The sequence below is a fragment of the Cheilinus undulatus genome, linkage group 13, assembly GCF_018320785.1.
Source record: "Cheilinus undulatus linkage group 13, ASM1832078v1, whole genome shotgun sequence".
Classification (NCBI taxonomy): Eukaryota; Metazoa; Chordata; class Actinopteri; order Labriformes; family Labridae; genus Cheilinus; species Cheilinus undulatus.
Window position 1 is genome coordinate 33,067,975 of NC_054877.1, and position 25,235 is coordinate 33,093,209.

At 40.3% G+C, this 25,235-nt stretch overlaps 2 protein-coding genes across 3 annotated transcripts in view; one reads left to right on the forward strand and one right to left on the reverse strand.

Annotated features, from left to right (window-relative positions):
• Positions 1-12,258, reverse strand: part of hs2st1a (heparan sulfate 2-O-sulfotransferase 1a) — a 49,492-nt gene extending 37,234 nt beyond the window's left edge. Inside the window, exons 1-2 of one of the 2 annotated variants that reach the window (XM_041802347.1) lie at positions 12,017-12,258; positions 11,713-11,889 (exon numbers count right to left, since the gene is read on the reverse strand). In XM_041802347.1, coding sequence (XP_041658281.1) covers positions 11,713-11,836 — 124 coding nt within the window. In that variant the 5' untranslated portion in view covers positions 11,837-11,889; positions 12,017-12,258. Of the gene's footprint in view, positions 1-11,712 lie in introns of both variants that reach the window. The other variant, XM_041802348.1, reaches the window with a different exon arrangement.
• Positions 12,259-12,613: 355 nt separating this feature from the next.
• On the forward strand, positions 12,614-24,522 carry selenof (selenoprotein F). The gene is made up of 5 exons (XM_041803769.1): positions 12,614-12,711; positions 15,348-15,515; positions 19,380-19,443; positions 23,104-23,153; positions 23,345-24,522. The coding sequence occupies exons 1-5, from the start codon at positions 12,664-12,666 to the stop codon at positions 23,474-23,476; spliced, it is 462 nt and encodes a 153-aa protein (XP_041659703.1). The 5' UTR covers positions 12,614-12,663; the 3' UTR covers positions 23,477-24,522.
• Positions 24,523-25,235: the final 713 nt, after the last annotated feature.

Consider the following 25,235-nt stretch of genomic DNA (forward strand, 5'->3'; position numbering starts at 1 on the left):
ATGCTAATATGCTGTGTTGTGACTGGCCAAAAACAGACACAGGAAACAGATATTCTGTGAAGAATCACAAAGGAGGGAAATTGCCCGTTTAAAAAGCCTTATGTGGAAAACTATTGCAAAAAACTGCAACTTTAATCAAGATAACAATAGTAAGTATGTGTTTACCATGCCAAATTACAGAAATACTAGTGTGCTTCTTGTGTGGTAAGCCGCTAGGTTCAAGGTTTTCTTGAGACTTCAAGAAAGAAAACTAATTGATAGCATGCCTTAGTTTTGCCCTCTCAAGTTTTCTTAATTTAATAATCCTCTGGGGGCCAGATTGGAAGCTGTGAGGGGGGGGGCTTATGTGGCCCCCAGGCCTCCAGTTGATTATCACTGACATATGGAATAGTCAACCTATTGGAAAATGTAGCCATCTATTTGGGCCTGCATGACCCCTGGTTCAATAGAGAGGCAAAAGTAAAAAGGATAATCCTGCAATATGGTTAATATTCTGGCAAAAACTGTGTGGTTGAATGCAGTAGCAGGAATCTTAGAAATATTATTGCAAGATCTGATCTGTTATTTTTCAAGTTTGTTGAGATTAATTACACAAAATTCATGTTAGAATTGTTTGTTTATGTACACAAACAACAAGCTATACCGGTGTCAGCAATGCAGTTTTTAAATCAATGCAGTAACCTGATACCATACTCCATCAGCCTAAACAAATGCCCCTCTATTCAGGTATACTGCTGTGTAATGATAACAGTCATGCGTTTTTAGATTTAGTTTCCATTGAAGTGTTATTTGGTTCATGTTGATGGGTGAGGCCAATATTAGTGTCAGTATAGATTAATTGATCATTACTGAAAAAGAGCACAGAGGCTAAAAAACAGATTTTTTCTGAGACAACATATAAGTAAACATCACATCAGCGGAGCAGTCCAGATCAATGCTTGCTGTGAGATTCTCTGCACAGCAGTCTGCTGACCAATGTCTGATTTATCACTTCAACTAAATTACATTTCTTCAGCCATCAGTCAGAGCTCTGTTGGTCTGTGAGCTAACTCAGTCTGATCTGACCTGCAGGGTTTCTGTGTCACATGATATTTGAAGCCCCTATCTTGGGGTTGAGTGAGCTGACACCTCTGAAGAAACAGTGACACAAGAAGAAATGAAGACGGAGAGGAGTCTGCGAGGAAGAGAAAGTGTAGAGAAGAGGGGAGGGGATATTGGGCAGGGGCCAGCCGAGGCGAGTGATGGGTGGTTTTTGGAGCGAGGTGTTCTTCTAGAACGGCCTCCAATTACATCCCTGAGTGTGAAACCGTCCATAACACCCCGATTAGCCTGTCTGTCATACCGCTACAGCAGCAGACGCAGCGGCCGGCTCTGGTTGCTACCACGTGCCACTTTGCAGGAACACATTCTCTGTCAGGCAAAAGTGCACTCCAGGAGCCATAAATCCTCCAGCTTAATCAAAGCATGCTTCCAACAATACAGCCAAAGACAGGATCACCATTAACGCTCTTCCTCTCAACCTCCGGGAACAAATCCATCCATGACACCTACGCCTGTCGCAGCTGCAGACTCCCGTCCATTAGTCGCTCACTTGGCATGTTTCAAGGAGTGACTGAGCAGCACGGTCGAGGCGTTGGACGCTACTGGATTCTTACACTAGCAGATGCCAACGTGCAGCGAAGCAAATGACTCATACACCGTCTATACCCCTCAGAGAAGCTAAAAACAGATGAGGAGAGTCGGGGAGAGTTCAGATTAAATCTAAGTGTCATGTCCTCACACAGGAAAAGCGAACAACATGAGCAAGAAATCCTGGGGACACATTTAGCGGGTTTAGGTTTGAGTTCAGTGGAGTTGAGTGTTCCCAATACGTCACCAATTAAGCTTCAAAAGGAAGCCGATGTTTTAGGGGTTCAGTGAGTGAGTCACCGACTAGTTGGCACACTTGACAAATGTGTGGGAGGAAAAGGAACCAGGTAGCTGCTTGGATCATCAATACAGTAAAATTTCAAACACAACTGCACTGAAGTGGAAATGCATATCCGTGCATATCATTCGACTTTATTATCGCAGGCAAATTTTATCTGTCAGTTTGGATGACAATGCTTATTATCCAGTGATAAACAGCTGATTTATCAAGATTTCAAGGGTACAACTAGAGTTAACTCATCATCACAAGCATTAACTAATCAGAAGTGTTAAAGTCCCTGTAAAGTGATTAAATTTTAGGTTTGTTGTATGACAGGCCACTGTGTTATGAACCACAAGGCCAAATTTCAGTCATCAAAAACATCCCTTTGTTTATCAAATCAAGCTCAGAAATTGGGAGATCTGTGGCAGTAAAATCTGCTCTAGGATGGTGTGGGCGTGTCAGTTGAATGAGCTGAAGCCACACCCACTCAGGAGAAATACAATCCTCTCAAATTTTAAAAATGCTTCTGATCAGAGTGGAGCTGCCTGGCTCTGGGGATTAAATTTTCTGGCACAAATCTCTCTGTTATGATGCTTTTAATGACCTGTAGACCACTGTCTCTGATAGATTTGAGAAATTTACCTCACAATGAACTTCACTTTTAATAAAGGCAGGGACATCAGCTAACAACAGACTATCTAAATAAACTGCTGCTGATTTCATATTGCAGTAGCATTAGGGAGGTGGGGTTATTCCCCAAAGAGACTGGTGATGTCATGGGCCCTGCTCAAATTAAACCAAGCCAGGGAAAAGGTGAACAACTTTCTTATGGTCTAAATAAAAAATTCAGTCACACATAGATCTCAGTGTTTTTACATGTTTAAAGCAACCTTACTCCAGCATATCTAGTGTGTTAAGACACAAAGTTTAGATGTCACATTACAGGGACTTTAAGGGGAGGTTTTAACAGGAACAGCAGAGGGAAAAATCGTCCAATCAAAGTGGACGTGGTGGACTTAACAAGCGATTCTTGACAAATGTCCTTTCAAGAGCAAATTCCTAACCATTTCCCCCAGGTCCCTCTGTGGCACAGTGAGATGGAGGGCTCCAGGCTAGCTGTGAGTGCTTGGCATGACAATCAAAGTCAAATTCAAACCACAGCCTGGGAGGTTTCAAATTCAAATGCCGACAAATGAATGCCTCAAAGTCTTGCGTCAGCTAGGCAAACACTTTGACAATGGACGCATGAATCTCCGTCCTTTCTGCATTCAATAGCATCTCTGGTCTGTCCCAGCTCATCACAGAGCCTCTTGTGTCTGGAGCTAAATATCACCCAGCAACAGATGGAAATTGAATTCCTTTAATCAGGCTGAGTAACAGCCAGCAAGATAAAAAGGCAATGAATCTGAGGAGAGAAAAGTCTCTGGGTATTTGTCCTGTTAGGTGACACAGCCCTCTCATGGTCTGCAGGGCAGCGAGGTGGAGGTGAAAGGCCATTTGGTCCAGTTACAAAGGCCGAAAGGTGACAGTTTAATAAGCAATGTGTCTATTTACACTCTTCTCAATATACCACAGATGCCCTCTTAAATTAACCTCCAGGCTCTGACTGCAAGCTTGTAAACTTACTCAATTTTACACATCAAAAAGGGAGGCAATTCTGCTAAAAGGCTGTGATTTCAAGAGTGAAGGCTGATTTTTTTGTGTTTATGATTTTTTTTCTCCCTGAGGAAATAAGTTCAGCAAGGCCTGAATCTATAAAAGCAGATAGCAAGACAGATGTTACACAAATAGGGATGCACTCAACTGTGTAATGAACATGTTCACAGCCAGAAAAGATGAGGGTCTTTAAAAAAAATTGGCTTCAGAGACACTACTAAAAATGATTGCCACTGGTATCTCATATTTCTTACACACATCCTACTTCTGTAATGTAATATCATCTCTCATAATCTTCTTATAGAAGGGATAAAAAGTCTCATCCTGTAGTCTTGACTTCTTCACAAGTGTCAGATGCCAAATAATGCTGTATTTTTTCAGCAAATACACGATTTTAAGACTATCTGAAAACATTTTTTATTAACTTACAGCGCTTTCTTAAGCAATCGGAACCTTTTGGCAACCACCATGTATTATCACACTCTGGGAACAGATGTCGATCTCTCTGTAACTCCCTAGAAGCCAGTATTTAGCTTTACCTTCTAGCCAAGATGTCCTTTGTTATGTGGCATGCATTTCATTTTTTGGTCCATATCATCCCCCAGAGCTCAAGTTAAGCCCAGACTTGGGAAATCACTGGTGTTTTCCTCACTTTGAACCAGCTGATTACATTTTTTCAACTAGTTGAGAAGATTTAATCATAGTTGATCCAATTGAGGCATTCGCTTCCTGTCTGACGTCAATGAAACCAAGGCTCGGCAGCCTCGGTTTTCAGATAAGGCAAAATACTTCAAGGTGAGTGTCTAAAATAGCCTGAACCGAGGAAGGAAGTTAATGACTAGTGGCCTTAAATCCCTGTTTGTGTCTCCATATTAAAGAAACTTTATTTCCATTCTTCCCTCTATCCATCTCTGCACAGTCTGCCTGCATTACTGTTGACCCAGCCGGCAGCAGCAGCGGTGAGCAGCCGAAGAAAAGTCCTGTCAGAATAATGGATTAGGCCCACAGCAGGACACACAGCTGCACGGCAGTGTGATTGTAATGCAGGAGACTCTCAGAGAAACCTGGAGACGATGATTAGCTCGGAAGCAAATCACAGTTTGTCTCCCCCGCAGGAGGCGTCTAACGGGGGAAATGATTCAAACGTGTGTCAGGCAATAGCATCCCTCGCTGTGAGGAGAGGACGCCGGTCACCGAAACCTACAGGAAGTTAACTGTGAGCACATGAAACAGGAAGGTGGCACATAGCACCTTTCTCTATATATTTGTGTTTGGACACCATCTGTCTCTGTTGTGGTGGCGATGCTGTTTTTTTTATTGTTGCACAGACGGACCTTGCAGCAGGCGTACCTGGTAATGTGTCCGGCCCCGAGGCGATCTGTCAGTGCCGTGCCTCTGAAAGCCTCACTCACAACTATTTGGCCATGCAGCACATAATTCAGAGCTCCAGTATACAGACGTCTGCTGGGCCCAGTCATCCATCAGAGCGCTTTGTGCCAAGTCAACAGATTCTCGTGGTGGTGGGCAGTTAGGGGAAAGGCCTCTCAGGTTGTGTTTCAGTATCAGGAGAATGTGTGTGTGTATATATTTGTGTGTCTCACTGAGTGTAAAGAATAGCTCTTTACAGCAGCAGTAAACCATGTCATGGGCCAATATAGCCATCCATACCACCAGGACTCCTAAACGTGAGCAATCAGCTGGGATGCTTCAGTCAGTCAGCCAAAGTATTTTTATCCACTATCTGACTAGAGGCTTCCTCAAATCTCACCTGACAAAATCTGCCTGTTACTCAGATTCCTGTAAGCCCCAGGATTACAGGTTTTACACTCATAATGATGACTTTCAAAGCTGATTCACCTACTCTTAAATCACACTTCTGTTATGGCACATTGCTGTTATACTTCTTGTGCAGGCTTTACAAAACTTCACATACATGTCCACAGAGATGATCTGGTTAGATTTTGGACATTTGAAGTCAACAGTCATTAAGCCTCATGTTAATCCATTGCAGGTGCAGCAAATTATGTAACACAATGTCTAAGGAGACTTCCTCAAATCTTACGCACCAATCCACCATGACTCAAGGTGGCCTGATTTGGCTGTGGGACCTTATAATCATCATTTGCTTGAGAACACCATCTCTCAAGAATGATCCCTTTTTCAGGGATTTTCTTCAAATTTGACAGAAATATCCTCTCTCACTTAAGAGGAACTGATTTGATTTTGGAGGTCATGCTCATCCTTTACTTTAGAACATGACTTCTTAAAAAGCCTCTGAAAGTAATTTCTTCAAACTTCATATTTCCACTCTGACTCAGGGTCATCTGATTACATTATAGAATTTAAAGTTCCATGGTCAAGGCTGTTAGGCCTCATGTTCATCCCTTGATTGAGAGGGTTATATCTAAAGAAAGTTTGAATGATTTTCCTCAACTTTGCACAAATGTCCACTCTAAATCAGAGATGAACTGAGTGAATTTTGGAGATAAAGAGTCGAGGTCTTTCTGCCTCATCTTCATGCCTTGCTAAAAAATTTGTATGAATTGTACAACCATAGAAACCATTCCATCCATTCTCTTTGACCACCGCACTTTCACTGTCCAGCAGTTTGAGTTCATATTATTGATAGGCTGTAGTTCTGACTTAAAATGGTTTCCCAAAGTTATGTTGATGTTTCATATCTCTGTTTGGTCAATCAACTTTCAAAAACACAAAGATGACCATTTAAACATACAAAAAAACCACGCAACCTAAAGTAATGTGTCAATCAAATATGTCTAGAGCTGAAAAAAGTCATCAGCTGACTTACAAAAAAAGAAACTGTAACATTTTTGATCATCAACACTTGAAGAACAGTATAGTCAAGAGTCAGTTTGGTTGCTACTGCAACCTGGCTCGCAATCTCCATTCCACTTCATCCCAAAGGTCCTTGATGCGGTTGAGATGTGGGCCAGTAAAATTCCTCCACACTGAACTCATCAAACCATGTCTTTGTAGTCCTTGCTTGATTCGCCGAGGCACAGTCATGTTGGAATAGAGAGGGGTCTTCCCCAAACTGTTGCCACAAAGCTGGAAGCATAGCATGGTCCAAAATGTCTTTGTATCCTGAAGCATTCAGATTGGCCTTCACTGGAGATGAGAGGTCTAGCCCAAACCCTGAAAAACAGCTCCATACCATCATCCCTTCTTCACCAAACTTCACAGATGACACAGTGCTGTCAGGCAGGTAATGTTCTCCCAGCATGTGCCAAACCCAGACTCCCCCTGACTCTCAAACAGAGAAACATGATTTTTTATTCCACAGAAAATGCTTCCACTGCTCCAGAGTCCAGTGTCTGTATGCTTTACACAAAGCCATCCAACGCTTGGCATTGGACTTGGTGATGTGAGGCTTGCATGCAGCTGCTCGGCCATGGAAACCCATTCATGGAGCTCCCGCAAGACGGTTTTGTGCTTACATGAAAGTTCAGAACGCTTCATGTGGTCTTCTGAACTGCCGTTGTTCCTAAATGCTTCCACTTTCTAACAATATCACATTCACATGACAGCGGAATATCCAGCAGGGAAAAAAATTCATGCAGAGGTGGCATCCATCACAGTACCACTCTTGAAGTTACTGAGCTCTTCAAAACAATCCACAAATGTTGACAAATGAAGACTTCATGGCTAGGTGATTTTCTACACCTGTGGCAACGGGTCTGATGGAGTTACCTGAATTTAGTCATTAACAGATGTAGCCAAATACTTCCTGTAGGATGATTCTGCTGAAGAAACTTAATGTTATCCTTTCTCGATTAAGCTGATTAGGTGATCTATCTCATTGATGTACAGGGTCATATTTTTTTGTTTAGGGGCAGCCAGTAATGTATTACAACCTCATTTAAGACTGAATGTATTATTAGTATTGCAAAGGTTTATATAAAGATAGAGAAGAGATAACTGACTTATCTGTCCGGTAAAACAATTAACTACTTAAGTTAATTAATTAAATTTAAGCTTTATTGATTCCACCATGTTTAAGTACCATTCAGGGGGCTGGGTATATTTTGATGATAATCTGGAGGATAATATCATGAATTGCAAATGTTCTGAGCGGATTAGTTGGGATGTGGTGTTTTCAAACTGCCGCATGTCTATGGTTTCATCAAACTTCACATTTTCATAACTAATTGATCTGTAATTAAACAGTTTCTTTAAGATAAAGATCAGGAATGGCAGCTAAGTCACACAAATTTCAGACGACATAAAGGCTGTCGCATCCCATGATTTTTCAACTTAGATATGATTCTAATAAAATCAAATGACATGGAAACCCGTTTCAGTTCTTTGGCCACAAAAATAGAAGTCATAGGCATCTAAAACTGGGTAATTTCTTGCTTTTAATAAACAACAAATGTAGACAAACTCCTAAACACTGTCTAAATTTCAGAAATATATTGTTAATGTGATGAAAGTGCTCCCTCTTTCCCTTTCTGCTTTTATTAGAGTATGACTGGAGATCTGGGTTATTTTACATTTTACAGATCTACAGTTTTATACATTATTAAAATAGCAGGCTTTATTGTTTTAAAATACACTGTGCTCAAAAGTATCACGTAATCCCAAATTTTGTCAAAATAAAAGATATAATAAGGCTTTCGTTTTATTACGTCCCCTCAATGTTATGCTTTACATACACAACATACATACATAACATACACATTGACCTGTTTATGCCTCTTTTAGCTCCCTAACCCTCCTGTTAGATTCTTTTGTCACCATAAACATCCTTTTGAATAAAGTTGGATGACCACTCCTGTCCCTGCAAAGATGTGCCTGATGTAAACCTGAGCATCAGTCTTATGATCCAGAACAAATCCCAGGTATGAATATATAAGATCTTCACACAGCAGCCATTTTCACTCATCATGGCAGGTAAGGGAAAAAGTGCTGTTGGATCTTTTCCATTAAAAGGCGATTTAAATAAGCCAGCATGCACTGAATCAGGACACTTGAAATGTCTCACCTACAGGGACTTCATCACAGCCTTTGCTTAAAGTGACTATGTCTGGTCTTTTCCTGCTAAAACACGCAAAAATGTCTTCAGTCCACTTTCACCAGAGGACACACGAGGTGCCGTCTGAACCCCTGAGGTACGCCAGCCGGACTGCTCTTCTGTAACTACAAAATCCCCACAGTGGAGGCACCACAGAGATAATCCTGCAATGTCCCAGATCTTTACTGGGACCAAGCCCCTGATGGGAACCCAAAATGAGATTTGAACACAGCAGTGGCCACATTTCAATCACAGGGAAGAGTTTGGTGAAGGGGCAGGAGAGGATTTGCAGCAGGGGAGCGTCCCCGAGCATGCAGAGTATTACTAAAAATCACTGTGAGCAAAAATATGCTTCCTGCTATTTCTTAGAGCACTAGATATACTTTATATTCATGATTGGCCACGCTGACTTTGGGTCAGACTGTATGAACGCCAGTCTGCTTGAGCATTATCACATATTAGTTTAGAAGTTTTCTCAACTTAAAGCTCCTGTGAGAAATTTCTAACTGGTTATGAAACATGCTGAATTTCATCATGATGCCTCTTTATGAGCTACAAAATCATCAGACCATCAGAATGAAGACTGGCCATTTCTGTACATTTGCATCTAATATATTTATATTTATAGACATTTAATCTCTGCTGCAGTTAAGGTGACATATATGAGATTAACAGCACACTACAGGGCACAAATGGCACTTTGTAAGTATTTTAACATTCATGAGTGATATAAGGCTGAACGTTGAAAGACAGCAGGAGGAGAATTAAAGGAAAACCTACCCATTGTAAGGGCAAAATAAGTGCAGGTGCATCTAAAAATGTTAAACTACAATGTAAAAGTTCATGTTTCCACGTGATTCACTTTAGAAAATTAAATTTCCGTATACTCTAGACTGGTCTCATAAAAAGTGAAGTAGTTCAATACTTCTTGTTTTAATCCTGATGATACCATCTCACAGCTCATGAAATCAACAATCCAGTATCTCAAAATATTAGAATATTGTGGAAAAGTCCAACTTCCAACATTTTTCTAAGCCTATATTCTCTCACTCTGGTTCAGTGCACACAACTGTAATCATGGGGAAGACTGCTGACTCGACACATGTCCAGAAGACAATCACTGACATCCTCCACAAGGAGGGTAAGCCACAGAAGGTCACTGTTTAAAAAGCAGGCTGTTTTCTGAGCACTCTATTGAAGCAGATTCATGGAAAGTTGACTGGAAGGGAAAGTGTGGTAAGATGCACAAGCAACAGGGATGAGCTCAGCCTTCAGAGGATTGTCAAACAAAGCAGATTCAAGAACTTAGAAGAGCTTCACAAGGAGTGGACTGAAGCTGGTGTCAGTGGATCAAGAGCCACTACACACAGACATGTCTAGGAAATGGGCTACAAGTGTTTGTGTTCTTAGTGTGGAGCCAATCATGAACCACTGACAGCATTATAAGCTTCTCAGCTGAGCTAAGGAGAAAAAATCTGGACTGCTGCTCATTGGTACAAATGCTGTTTTCAGAAGAAAGTGTATTTTGAATTTACTTAGGAAATCAATCCAGAGTCTGGAGGATGATCAGAGAATCAAAGGAGCTTTAAGTCCAGTGTTTTTTGGTTTCTACTGTCCTTGATTATTTAGGGCGCCATGTCATCTGCTACTGTTGGTCTGCTGTGCTTTATCAAGTCCAGAGTCAACGCTGTCAGCCATCTAACAGGAGATTTTAGAGCATCTCAGGCTTCCATCTGCCGAGAAGCTTTATGGAGTTACTTATTTCCTTTTCCAGCAGGACTTGGCTCCTGCTTAGGCCCTGCACCTGGTTTGTTGACCGTGGTATTGATTGTCCAGCCAACTGGCCTGACCTGAACCCCATAGAGAATGTCTGGGGAAATGTCAAGAGGAAGATGAGAGACACCAGACTCACTAATACAGACAAGCAGAAGGCTGCTATCAAAGCAACCAGCAGTGCCACAGACTGACTGGCTCCATGCCATGTCATATAGATGCAGCAAATTATGTAAAAGGAGCTCCAACCAATAACTGAGTGCATACATGAGCAGTTCAGTATTCGAAATCCTTTTTTTTTTTTTTGTTGAACTGATGTTTTTTTTAATATTCATAAAAAAAGTAAAGAAATATTTCACCTTGTAATGATGAATCTAGAATATATGGATGCTTCACTTCTTGGAAAAAATAAACTTTGTCATGGTAATCTAATTTTTGAGATGCACCTGTAAGGTAAAAAAGATATCACTTAGTCCACAGGGGGTACAAAAACCTGCACAAGCTAAAAGTTCTCAACAGGAGCTTGAAGAATTTAAGGTGAAAATAGCCACTTATTACCAGCTATACTTATAGCAGCCATTAATAAGCAGATTTGTTGATGGACAGCTGATTGATTTGAGTTTTTAAGTCAATACAAACAAAACCCCTGCATCACTAGCTTCTTGGGCATTACATTTGCTCTTTGGCAGCTCTTTAGGACATTATGAATATAACAATACCAAAATAATCAGTCTTCTTGCAGAGGTCTCTTTTTTTGGAAGGTCACATAGAGGCTCCAACATTTATTTCCTTGTTTTACATCCATTCAAAAACTCCAAATGCCATGAGCTTTGATCACACTTGGCTGTAGATTGTGTAAAACTAAGACAAAAGTGTTCACTTTGGTCTCTTGAAAATTGTGATGGGCTTTTTCTCCTAAGCTTTCTAACACTGCACAAAGCTAAGAATATCTTTAAAGAAGACAATTTTGTCAGCATAAAAACCCACTGTCAGTCACTCTGTATCAAACACTAACAAGCTGAGGACAGCAGCTCCTCAGTCTCACACTGCACTGCACAGATTAGGATGACAGGTTGACACCATCTGTAATTCTCTTCTTGGAATAGTTAAAAGATTTCAGTCACAGGCGTGCAAAGTTCAGTGGGACACATTAAGACAAATGCCTTTAACATTCAAAGGCTGAACTAAAGCAAAAAGATTGATGGTGGATTTTTGCACCATAATGCACAACAAAGGTGATGCTCATCCCTCTATTGAAACAAGGGGGAGACACCAGGCTCGCGGGCGCACAGCCCGTGGTTCTCTCGTGCAGGGGTTTGATTGGGTTTAAACTTACCGAGCTTTCCCCGGGATTCCTCCAGCTTCTGAATCTGGTTCTCCAGGAAGAACATGGCCACTGCGAACGCCAGCAGCGCCAGAAGCTGCAACTTGGGCGGCATCATGACTCTGAGCAGCCCCATCAAATCATCCAGAGAAGGATTTGGTCAGTCCATGCTCAGAGGAGGAGGAGACACTGGAAACACACATATACACAGACACGCACAGACCGACGACGGTGATTACAAAGCGGCTGAGTGTGTGAGCATGGCCCTCTCTCTCCCTCTGTGTTGGAGTGGATATCTCCCAGATCCCTCGGTTACCTGAAAAGCGATGTGTTCATGCTCGGCTCATTGATTTCATTTATTCAGTTCCCAATAACAGAGCGCTGCAGTGCCCAAGGGATTTCTCCAAAGAGCGGATTGGTCTCTCTGGGCTCTACGGTTGCTGGTACCCGCTGCTGTCGCCTGCGTCCCCCATGTAGCGCTGTCCTGTCCCATCCAGTGTGTTCACCACCGCACCACGGACACACTACTACAGTACTACCACCCAGTCCATTGGATGTACCAACAGTCCAACACACAGCCGAGGGCTTCTATTCGTCGACTATAAATGTCTGTTCAATCCGGATTGGACCATTTTCACAAACTCACCTGAACTTGGACGGCAGATGTCGCAGTTCGTTTTGAAACGGGATAATAGTAGAGGCGAGGAAGAATATTTTAAGTCGACCGTTTAAATTGCCTTGCTTGGAGAAATAGAATACCATATGAATTTCCTAATAAAATCTCCAATTTCGTATGAATATTGACAAAACTCTTTTAAAACAAACTATGTTAGCAACATTCAAATAATTATGCAACAAAACCTACTATGAGCGTTGTCGATTAACGGTCAGGCGCAAGATGGCAGCCCTTTAATAAATATAGGGGTCCTTCGGGTAGCTTTTGCTAACAAAGCAGCCTCCAAAATGTCGGGAGAGGTATACCTCCTGTGGCTCCTTTCGCTATTACAAACGGTGAGTTTATTCAGCACTAGAATAGCTTTTTATCGCCAAGTTGAAGAGTGCTATCTGAGGAGTATAAACGGTTGGTGAAACTGTTAGGTGTCTAACGTTATTTTCAGTTTTGTCTGCCGCATCCTGCTCAGCCCGGAGCTTCAAAATGACGTGGCTTACCTGAGCGCTTCCTCTGTTTTTATTTCTTCACTTTACTGGCTCTTACTGGAAATAAATCGAATGGAGGTTGATTTGATAGTAAGATGCACTGCTTATGGTGTTCTAAATGTACTTGTCCCCTTAGAAATACCCGCTGGTTTATAAACAGAGATCCATAGACGGTGTAGCTCCTACTACGTTTACAGCTTAAGTTACGAGAAAACGTTTGGAAAGAGGCAAGGCTTCAAATAATTCCTGCCATTTATGGTAAGGAAATTTAACGAGGTTCTCATATTCCAGGTTATACTGGTCTCCTTAAACCTGAAAGCGAAAGTAGATATGACGTTAAAATGGAGTCGTTTTAGTTTGCTCCCGTGTGAAAGTTTGGAACATGAACATTTCAATCAAATGCAGCCAACCGTCAATCTAACCGTTCTCATCACAGAGACATTGTGATTGGCTAATTACGTAAAATCAATCCCGATTGGGTATTCAACTCAGACCTAATAAGTAGTGACTGCAAATTAAAGACGCATGTCCAACACACATTTATTGATTTTGACATTGTAATTTACTGTTGTAAATATTATGATGCATTTAGGTGGAAATGCTATTTTAAATAACTATATAATTGACTACCAAAGCTTTGACTTTGACAGAATGATTTATTTTACTGAATCTAATCAGATCCACCCACGTCAGACTGAATCACTGTGTTAATTAGTGAAAGGAATTCTCAGTGCTCTTTTCAGTGATCCGGATCATTTGACTCAGAGCCTGCTCTTTCGGTTCCCAAACGGCTCTTCATTTGGGGTACTAGTTCGGCTTTATCTGACCTGACAAATTTAACAATGTCATAACATATGATGAATATATATGCTGTTATGTTACTCCAATTATGCTAAAAATTTTTGTACTTGATGAAAATATCTTGATTATTTATTTAAATATAATGTCTCCCTAAAACTCCTTGTGGGTCAGATGAAATCTGCTCACTGGTTGGGCTGTATGACACACCTTATATCTAATAGAAATGTTAAAACATCCATCATGAGTCGTTTATACATGGTGTCCCTGTAGAAGAGCAGTGTGGAGAAAAGATCAGCCCTACTAACTAGGGCTGGGTTCAAAAAAATTGATTTTCCTATTCAGATCAATTTTTTTGTTTGAATTTTCGATAAAGATTCATTTTTTTCAAAGATCGATCTTTATTACTGACTGTTAAGTCTATATTGCACTTTATTATGTTGATTGATCAAATGTGTTGGTCAATGAAAGTATTTTCAGGAAACAAGTTTGGGGTCAGCTTTTAGTGTGAACTTTAATATTTTGAATATTGGGCCTAGTTAGAAGGTTTTTTTATTAATAATTCAACAGAAAGTATAATTTCTGCCATTAATTCTCTAAGACCCCCTTGCATGTCCAAACAAAACAGGTATTGTAGCTGAAATATCCCTCAATGAATCGATATTGCATTGAATCAAATCGGAAATTGAATCAATTTGGGACCTTGTGAATCGAAATCAAATCGATTCAGGAAATCAGTGGCAATACCCAGCCCTACTACTAACCAATCATATAACGCACGATCTACCACCTCAAAATAAATCTTCTAAACTAATAACTGAGCTGAAATTCTTCATGAACAAATGAGGCTTTTAAGCAATGGCATCTGAGCACTGTTATAAACCCATTCAAGTCTGTTTTTGTGTTTTTTTTGTAAACCATTTCAGCTATTATCAGTAAAAACATCAGCCAATAATGGCTCAGTAGTCTAAATTTAATATTGTCAGGTCAGATTTCAGTTGGTTTAAACTCCTAATAATTTTGTTGACAGATACAGTATATATGCTGTATATAAAGTAAATAAACACATTGTAGCATATTGTTTAAGCACTGCTGTCTTATTAGCTGATAAAGCATCATCAATATGATAGTGTTACCAGAAAGTGAACTTGTTTTAAGTAAAAAAATAATACTACATTTAAGTCACAAACAAAATGACAGTGTAAATCAGTGTACAATTCAAGACTAGCTGTGATCACGGATGCACGATAATGCTTTTTGCCAATATGCTGATATTAACATAATAATTTTAGCCCCTACCAATATTTAAATGTACTCACACTTAAAACTTCAGTCCATAAAACACAATTTAAAGTATAAGGAATACTGATAAATGAAGAAAGACTCCAGCTGATGTTGACCTTTTAGTCCAGCCTAAAACACCACTATCCTATATGTTTGCACAATGAATATTTACAGCTAATACAGGCAGATTTTTATAGCCAAAATAGCAGCAGAAATTTTCCTATCTGCCAGTACCAATAATTAACTTCAGGAGCTAATATCTGCCACCAGTAATATTGTGCATCCCTAGTTGTGTTTGTAAAACACAACCTTTTCCCACTTTCATTCTTAATTTCAGGCTTTACAAACCCAATAATTTAGCTGTTTCAATTTTTCTTATTTCTGTCTCAATTTATTTCTCTGTTCAGCTGGCAGCGTACGGCGCTGACCTGTCATCTGAAGCATGCCGGGATCTGGGCTTCTCCAGCAACCTGCTGTGCAGCTCCTGTGACCTGCTCGGGGAGTTCAGCCTCACCAAGCTCCAGCCTGACTGCCGTCATTGCTGCCAGCAGGAGGCCCAGCTAGAGGCACGCAAGGTAAGAGGAACAACAGAGCTGCAAATGGGAAGTGATTACCTGTCTGTGTTCTGCCACAGCAAAGAGGACATTTTGAAAGTGTGGAAATGATTGAGTAGAAACAAGGTTAACAAAAGTGCATGTAGTATGATTAACGGAAAAGCACGTTGTTATTTTTGGCTGCATGTGACTTGACAAATGTGATGACACACAACAGATATTTTGTTTACTGTGGGGTCCTTTGCTGTCATTTTAATGGAGTTTAAACAGAAGACAAGCTCCTACGTGGCTTGTACAAGCACCCTTAGGACCTCCCTGTCAGACTGTGTCACTTTTATTGACAGGCTCACACCCACCAGACTTTGAGCTGCTACTAAAATAACCTGGTTTAAGACAAACGTTGCAGCTGTGCATCAGGACCATGCCTCACACAAACTTCGTCAGTGCTTGTCTGTCTGAATCCTTCCCTCTGATGTGTGGAGGCGATGCTCCTTAACCGCAGCCCGGCACTCCCCATGGGGTCTAAGTTTTGCAGTAACAGCCTTGCTGTAACCAGTCAGAAGGTGTTACGATGCGCTCAGTGCTCTGGTGATTACAATGAATTCAAAACCAAGTCCCTGCTGGGCTCTGACGGATAAACACTGAGTCAACTGATGGCGGAAAAACAATGTAATTTTTCTTTGATTAAGCAAAGCCCCCAGAGCGTGTGTGGTATCCTAGCAACAGCACCTTGGAAAAAGGCTGGTGCACACCTCATTACACCTCCTGATGATAACTCTGTTTCAGATAGACACTTAGAGGGACGATTACTCTGCTTCCTCCTCACGATTTGAGTGAAAATGTCAGTTAGACGAGCAATTGGCCGTCTCCAGCTGCACTCTGAGGGGAGCAGCAGAAACGACAGTGTCACTAAGCACATTTTCTCCTCAGACAGCAACAATTATCTGCCTTAAGAATTCTTTCACTCTCGCAATTGGCATCAGTGCCGTGCCATTACACCCTCTGAGAAATGGCTTATTTTGTAGCCTGGTCGATTAGGAGGATTCACTAAGCATGGAGGGCATTTCGGTTACATTTTTAAATGTGTGTTTCTCTGCAGAGCACCCTGTATGTTAGCAGCATCTCAGCTTCTCTGGCTGCCACTGTCCACAGTCTATATGGAGCAAGAAAATCGATCCCTCCACCTCCAAATCTGTGGCAGTAGAAGACAATAACATGTGAAACCTTAAACTCTGTTATTCTTGTTTTTCTCACAGGTAACAAATGCCTCAAAGAATCCTAAACCTGATAAAACTGAAAAGTTGTGGTTATGATTTAACTGTGATGTCTGAAATCCTCCTTCATTGTGATGGAAAAGTTAGCACAGAAAATCTTTTATAAAGCCAAAAACAAAAGCAGTAAATCCTTCTGTATGAGTAATATTTGCCAAAAAGCTTCTGCACCCGGCTGATGTGCATTTTTTTCTTAAAAAACAAAAAGAGAAAGAAACTTCATTTACAGCTTCAAGGAGGAAAAACAAAAAGCTGACTGCAAAAATATTTGTCTCTATTTTTAGTATTGTTAGGTTTGCATTAGAGTAAAATAAACATTTTTTTCTTATCATATACAGCATTTCATTCAGCATCCAAAAATGTTCTCTTGAAAGGATTTAATTTACGGAAAATGCCAACTGGTTAAAACAAAAGAAGATGTTTGCCAGACTGTTCCTATTAATGCGATGGAAAACAACTTATATTTATTATAAAACAGAAATCAACATTTGTTAGAATTTTAGCAGCTTGCCTTTGAGCAGTAGCTGCTATTAATCACCAAATCAGTCCCTCATGAAGCAGAATGAGGTGTAGCCATGTTGTTTAACAGACACAGGAATAGCAAGGCTTCCATGCTCGCAGCGATGCAGATTTTTGTGCAATTTGCTCTGTTAACCTGACACACCAGACACTGTTTCATATATCCATTCTATTGTCTATATTTCACACCCACCTGGGCAAGAGTCTATTGTCTGTTTTTTGATGAGGGCAGAATCTTTGCAAAAATTCTTGGAGAGTTATTGAACAAATGTTCTATCTTTCTCATTCATTATGGGCCAATCAGAGCAACAAGACATATGATGTAGTTGGCATTTGTAGCCCTGGTACGTAAACTGCATAACATGAGCTCAACAGGTAGCTGCTTTTGTTGTTCAACATGTTGAAGCCGGACAGGAGAAGAGCAAAGACAGCTTTTCCACTTAGAAATGCTTTTCTCTTCTTTTAATAAAAAATGTTGTCGTGTTCTGATAACGCTCGACTAAAGCTACATCCAAGCTAATCCAGCGGCCGCCATTGTTTAAAAAAGCTTGCAGTCCAACTTAACCACACCTTTAACTACAGCCTCTTGCTCCTAAATGACACAGAGTGGTCTGTCCATTCTTAAATCAGGCACAAACATTTCAGATTGAAGCTTTGCAAGACATGCCTGCCTGGTGACTGACATAACATCTGACCAATTCATTGGCTTTGCAAGATCGGCTCTATGCTGCTAATTTTTCCAGAGCTGTATGTGCACGTTCTGCAAAGGTAGAAACCAGTGGGTTATAAAGGCCGGACACATTTCTAAAAGTACTGATAAAGGCATTCACAAAACCTTAGTCCAAGTCATTTAACCTTTCATGTTGTAAATATATAGGTCGCTTTAACTTTCACTGAAAACTCACACCATGGATGTGGTCTGAAAAGTTTGGATGCTCGTATGTTAATTATGAGGCATGGAGCTAGGATTCCAAAACTTTTCAGCCCGTGACCCCCAAAATACCAGCACCAAAGACTGAGGACCCCTACCCTCTCTGGAAGGGGTTAAAGTTTGCAATGTTGCAGAAAGAATCATATTTAGGGAGATGAAACTTGATTTTATGAAGTTGAAGCTCCTGTAATGTGTTGATTATGGCACCCCCTGTGGATAGAGCAATATCTAACATCTTTCCTTTTTAGTCCTGAAAACTTTTCCTGACAGTCAAATATCCTATCAGGAGTCTTGAACTCAAACATTCCCCTCATCTGCCAACTACCCTCCACACCCTTAAGTTACTACTATAGGACTATATAGGAATAGGAATGAACAATGTCATGGCAGACATGCTTGTTTGCCCGAGTCCCTCATCGAGAAGTGTTATTGTTGACTAGATTTTTTTCACAGCCAGTGGAAAATTCCTAACAGGAGTCAAAGACATTTTCCTTTCTTGTAAACCTTGCTTTTTCTTTTTTAGCCCTAACAATTATAGAGAAAACGTCAGTGGTTTCATTTAAAGTAAAACCTTTGTGTTTCTTTTTTGTTCTGAAATCACAAATAAACAGGTTGTTAAGCTCATTAGGAGCCTTTTGAAATGTTACAATGCTCCAATAAGTCCATTCAGAGTATTTCTGTCATTTGCTTCCTGCTCTCAGGAGAGTCGTGTCTCTGGTCTGTTTGCTAAAATGAAAAGCACGGAAATTAAATTTCAGCGTTGCCTGGTTGTGTACAGACAGACAGCAGCAAAGAGAGGAAGAGGGGTGAACATCTCAGCTTTGCAAGCGTGATTTAATTTGCTGTGTGAACCTGACACACCAAGCTGTTTACCGTCCTCCTCCCTGAAAGGTCCATCCTGAAATACTGCCGTGACACTCCAATTTCCCCTAACTTATTGTATATTGGTGCTGGAGCTTTGATTACAAGTGAGCTCCACATAAACGGCCATCCATCAGCTCTGCTCCATATGCACAGGCTCCCGGTTTAATGACCCTGCTGGAGTTGACTGGACACGCTTATGAATCAGTCTGCCTCAGTCAAATTTACTCCTTCAGGGCAGGAGTCTTACCTCTCTGTTTGTGTCCTCATGGGCTCCCTTACATTGTGTTTTTGTGCACACAGCTCTACCCTGGGGCCATCCTGGAGGTGTGTGGATGAAAACTGGGGAGGTTCCCTCAAGTCCAAGGTGAGTTCTCCACTAAAACATGGCTCTGAACTACAGTAACAGCTTTTTTTTTTCCCTAAATCTTAGCTCATGCTTCTGTGTCTAAATCAGTGCATGTGAAATTTTCCTCCTGCTTTTATCATAAATAAGTTACACTTTAATTATGTAGCACTTTTAAAACATTAGGTCACAAAGCATTTCACAAGCACAGAGATAGAGAAAACATACAAACAATGTTAAAACAACAAAAACAAACAAAAATGCATTCATAGATAAACAGGCATAATACACACAAGACAAGGACTGTGGTTTAAAGGCCTGTCTATACGGTAATGTTTTTAGATGCTTCTTGAAGGGATTCAGCAGATTTGACAGAATGTGGGAGTCGATTTTAGAGGGTGGGTGCTTACACAACAAAATCACCGTCTCCTTTAGTTTTCTAATCAAGATGGGGATAGAGATGAGGAAGAAAAAGAGGCTTTTGAAGTGGTTATATTTTCTAAGAAGACTTTTTTGCCTAGGTGAAAGAAGGTTATAGGAATTTGAATTTGAATTTGTGATCTCTCATGATAGACTTTACCAAAATTCGCTGATGTGTTCAAGAAGATGATTAACTGTAGCCTTTAGACCGGATGGGGGAGATTAACAACCACAACATAAAAATTGCTTCAGTGTGCTGAAGCAAGCAAACAAAAAAAAACCCAGCAACAGAACCCAAACAAAAACAAGACCAAGACAACAAACAACCGGCAGCAAAAGCACCCAAATAACACCAAGATTAGAGCCTAGATCTGACATGAACGTTCCATCCTGACTCCTACTGTATTTATGAGCCTAGTACAATCCTGACATGCTTTTAAAAACTTGGCTGTCATATTACAATTTAAACTACAATTTTTAGTTGATTTAATGACGGAAATCTGCTCAGATGAGATCTTTATGAGTGCACCACCAAAGCTTGTATTACAGATGGGGCCTGTTTATTGGTTATGATAAAAAGAGCACCGAAGATGAGGAGCAGGCGCGCAGCCATCACTGTGCATTGAAATCACAAAGCTTTTTGCGCATCAGTCTGTTAGCAGGTGGTTACAGTCTGCTCTGCTCTTATTTTATTTAACCTTTATTTAGCCAGCTTAGTCCCATTGAGATCAGAGATCTCTAGCAAGAAAGACCTGACCATTGATAAACTGAGTTGTTAAAGAATAGTCTGTCAGCTAAAGTATTTGCTTCTTTTTCCTGCACTCTCACTCCTCCGCCGCTGCATTATATCACTGTGTGCTTATGGAGTAGAGCAGGCTTGCAGTGCCACTGTCTAGTACTTTTGTCCCTCATTATGTTAAAAAATGATATATTGAAATAAAACAGTCAAACATATTTGATAAATAAACTTCTTGGAGTATGGGTTGTATTGAAAAGACTTCATAATTCAGGAGACATGACCAGGGCTGGGCAGCATGTCTGTAGTCATACTTTGTGCCATGGGTCTGCACCAAAGGTTATGCTGAAGTTATTACAAGAAAATTGGACAAAACCTCAAAAATCCTGGGTGAAATTATAGCAATAGTGAGTCTGACAGGCCGTCTTTGAATTTCCTTGAGCCTGACCAGCCCTTGGCCGGTCAGGCTTGAGGGATGGGGCAGGGATCCTGGCTCAACCTGGCTCTGGGCTTGGACAGTAGATCTAACCTCATAGCAAGAAAATTCCAGCAGTACAAAAATCTCCAAACAAAAACCTGACAAACATTTAATAAAAACATCACAAATGAGACCAAATATTTAAGAGGATATTAAGAGGAAGCAATTAAAAGAGAAAACATGACAATAAAACAGTGTGGGAAAATAAGCATCATGAGTAAATGGAGAAAAATAGACATATCATAACTGGCTATCGACTTATTTTTTTCAAACATTTAAACCAGTGTTAGCCCTGATTTTCTCACAAAGAGAGAGAGAAAATGTAGCTATATAGGGCTGCAACAACCAATCAATAAAATCAATAATTAAAAGTGTTGGCAATGAATTTATGTTTCGATTCGTTGTGTCGCGCGATTACGGTGGCGCGTGGCACAGAGCTGTTTACATCACACAGACCCTAACCAAAGTAAGGTTTATGCCACAGCTGCCCTATGTAGAAGCTCTTTAACTGACATGATATTTTAATGCTAAAATATAATTATTATTGCTATCCATGAATTTTCAAATTTACTGATTTACAAATGAACTGAAAAAATAGTAAAGCACATTAAAATTTATTGATTAATATGTCAAATTCTAGTTATTTACTTGCATTCCTGAACAGAAAAATGCGTTTTAGTGGTTGAATGTTATGCTTGATTCATTTCTGACTTCTCAGAGAAGCCCAGTGAGCCGGCTCAAATTTGGGTGAATTCAGTTTGAAATCCCTCATTCCTGTTCAAAATGGTAAAACGTGGAGAGCTCACTGAAAATGAAAGAGTCTGCATTGAAGCACTTCATGATGCTGAATGGTCTTTGAGACAAATATGACAGGTGGTCTAATAAATTTGTTAAGCACTGTACGTTGCCCAAACATAAACTTTACCTGGCCCTCATAAAGTTATATATTTTTGGAGATCGATGCCATCCATTATTATTGCAACAAGGAATCTGATCATTAAAATCAATGATAATTTTACTAACCAAGAACTTTGTCCTTTATATGCGACTAGCTTGGGCTAAATTGCATAGACTTTGTGTTTCTTATTATTGTAGTAATATATCCTTTAGTTATTTTAAGATATTTTTGAGTATTGTTAAGTGAGTATGTTTGAGCGATAGTGGGTAGCCTCATATCAGAGTCTGCTTAGGGCCTCACTTTGGCCAGGGGTGGCCCTGGATCAAATCTTTTTATGAGTAGAGCATCTCAGAATCACTGTATCATGATACCATCAGTATCATGGACAAAATTGTATTGTAGCGGGGAATACAGTAGAGTCCTATTTGTTGCGATTATTCTTGCTTCTCTAAGGGCTGCAAAGTGTCCTCCTTTTTGGTGCTGTGGAAATGGCCACCCTAAGGGCGACAGGGGTGGTTGGGTGTATGTGTGTCTGTGTATGTGTGACAGAGATGGTTTGTGTGTCCGTCCGTGAGTGCGGGTCGGTCTGACAACAAGGTAGAGATCCTCTAAACACTTTTTGGTGCAAGTTTTCTATTTTTGATTGAAAAACTCACAATAGTGGTTTTGTGATGAATAAATTGTGTCTTTAAAGCTCTAGCACTATTAAAAATGGCACTGTGCTGCCGTTATTCCATCTTTTGTTTTAAATGCGAACAATCTGTGTGCTCACCTGTTTCTGCTTGTAAAATATTTGCAGTAGGTGGTCTAAATGCTTAGGGCAGAGATTCAAACAAGCTTTTGAAGTGTTTTTATTGTCTGTGCCTCGGTCTTAGACCGCCCGCCTCGGCTCAGTGTAACATTTGGTTAATTCAGTGTCAGGTTACGTTGATGGGGGAGACGTCTGTCTGTGCCATATGGCTGTCGTTTGTTTTCTTCAGCTGGAGCTGTCCTGTTTTTTCGACTGTCTCCACCGCTGTTAACGCTGCATTCTCAGGAGGTTTTGCAGTTGTCACTAATTACAAAGCTCAACACTAAAATAGAAAGGCTAATTGAGTGATTGATGAGCCGACATTTGTCTCACTGTTACATATTTTCCTCTCTGCTCAGCTTTTGTCAGGAGCGACAAGCCGAAGATGTTCAAGGGTCTTCAGATCAAGGTAGGGGTGATTAATTGTATCATGACTGATGAAGTTTCATAATTGGAGAGAGATGAATCAGATTATTGCCAATAAAACATCTCTCAAACATTTCTCTGCACATTATTTGCTTGTATTGAGGGCAAACCTGCCGTCCTAACACATCCCTCCTCTTTTTCTCTCTTTCCCACTCACCCCCTTCCACACCACAGTACGTGAGAGGCTCAGATCCTGTGCTAAAGCTTTTGGACGATAACGGGAACATCGCTGAGGAGCTCAGCATCCTCAAGTGGAACACAGACAGCGTGGAGGAGTTTCTGAGTGAGAAGTTAGACCGTATATAGACACAAGAGACCAAGTATTTGTGTTGTTTTTGTTAGTAGTGAAAGGTTGGTTCAATCAGATTACATCCTCTTTAGTAGAGGCCAGCCATGCACATGTTTTCTGTTTTTTTGTGACAAGATCCAGAGATCTGTCTCTTAGATTTCTGTTTATCTTCAGATACATTAGCCTCTGTTTGTGGTGTCTACAGCACAGAAAAGTCATCATAAAAGTATTCATTCACAGGAACTGTGCCCTTTTAACAGCCGATTAATGCTTTTAGGATGAATAGATTTCAAATAAATGAATATTTTAAATGAGCACTGAGCAATAAAGACACTCGCTCTGCAAATGTTTGCTGTTTAAGGTAAAATATTTATTGTTTCTAAAGGACTGCAGCAAAAGTACAAACACCATTGTTTCATTTTGAGGGCAGAAATCTCAAGTGACAAATCTGTAATGTGAGCTTGTTAAACTAAAACGTGTGCATGGCTATGGTTTACAAGGTTCTTTTTGGAAATTTGGTGGAAGCAACTGTTTAGTTGTTTACCAATTTATACACAACTCTGCCTTGATGGATAGTTGTTTCATTTCTGCTCTAATGACTGTTTTATACAAGAAAATCAGTTTTTTTTTTTTTTTTGTTAAATTGACCGAACATGTCATGTGAGAGCGTGAAAAGTCACAATCACAGAGAATACTGATTCAATAGCACAGATTAATCATGACTCAAAGTGGGTCCATCTGTTTAATCACTATTCTGCACATCCGGACCTGTTTTTCTGTCTGATATTCTTGTAAAACAGTTTTTTTTATAAAGCTCAAAATGATGGCTGATGTGATATGTTGTAAGAATAAGTTGTAGTTTCTCTCCAGATGTGGGAGTCTGCTGAAGCACACATTAGTGAAGACATCACAGTAAACCAGTGCTGGGATGTGACGTCCGATGTTTGTTTGCTTGTCTGCACCTTCTGCTCTAAAAAGAAACAGGACTTATTTAGGATGCTTGGTTTTTGAGCGAGCGAGGTGACTGTTAAAATATGCAACAATAAACAAAGTCTGAAGGTGATTCTATTAAAATGACTGTTTTTTTCTTTAAAGTTTGTGAAAACACGGTTATCTGTGTGACTAGTGCCGCTGACTGCTCAGTGTGTCTGTTTTGCCTGAAACAAAGACCTAAGAGATGGATCTGCTGACATCTAGTGGTGTTCAATAACATTACAGCTAAGCTCTGCAACAGGCGGACACCCTGTCTGACAGACAGGAGTGAGAAATAGCCAATCGAACTGATCAAACTAAACTAGAAAACATAAAACTAATTCCTACAGTGTACTGAACTCTGAAATATAGTGGTAATAGCTGTACTTTTGTGTAGAAAGCTCATTTAACCATGCATTAATGACTTCTATGTTAAAAAAATGTTATATATAAACCAGGAAAACCTTGTTGAGATTTCCCAAGTTGTTTTCTTCAAGAGTGATCCGGTCAAGACAGACAGCAACACATAAACTAGCGCAGCAAGACACAATTCTCCACTCCACTTAGCATCATCTTAAACACGCCCAGTGAGAGCAGCTTATTAAGTTTCAGGTCATTATTTAAGGTAACGGGATAAAAAAACTAATATGTCTTTTACAAACTGACTAAACAGAAAGAGAAACAAAAATGTATATAAACCCTTTTTTGGAGAACAGGATTTTAACTGTGCTGGATTGGATTGGAGATGTGGCAAAAGCATCAGGTCTGTCGTATCATATTAAGACGGGTGGCTCTTGTTTTGTC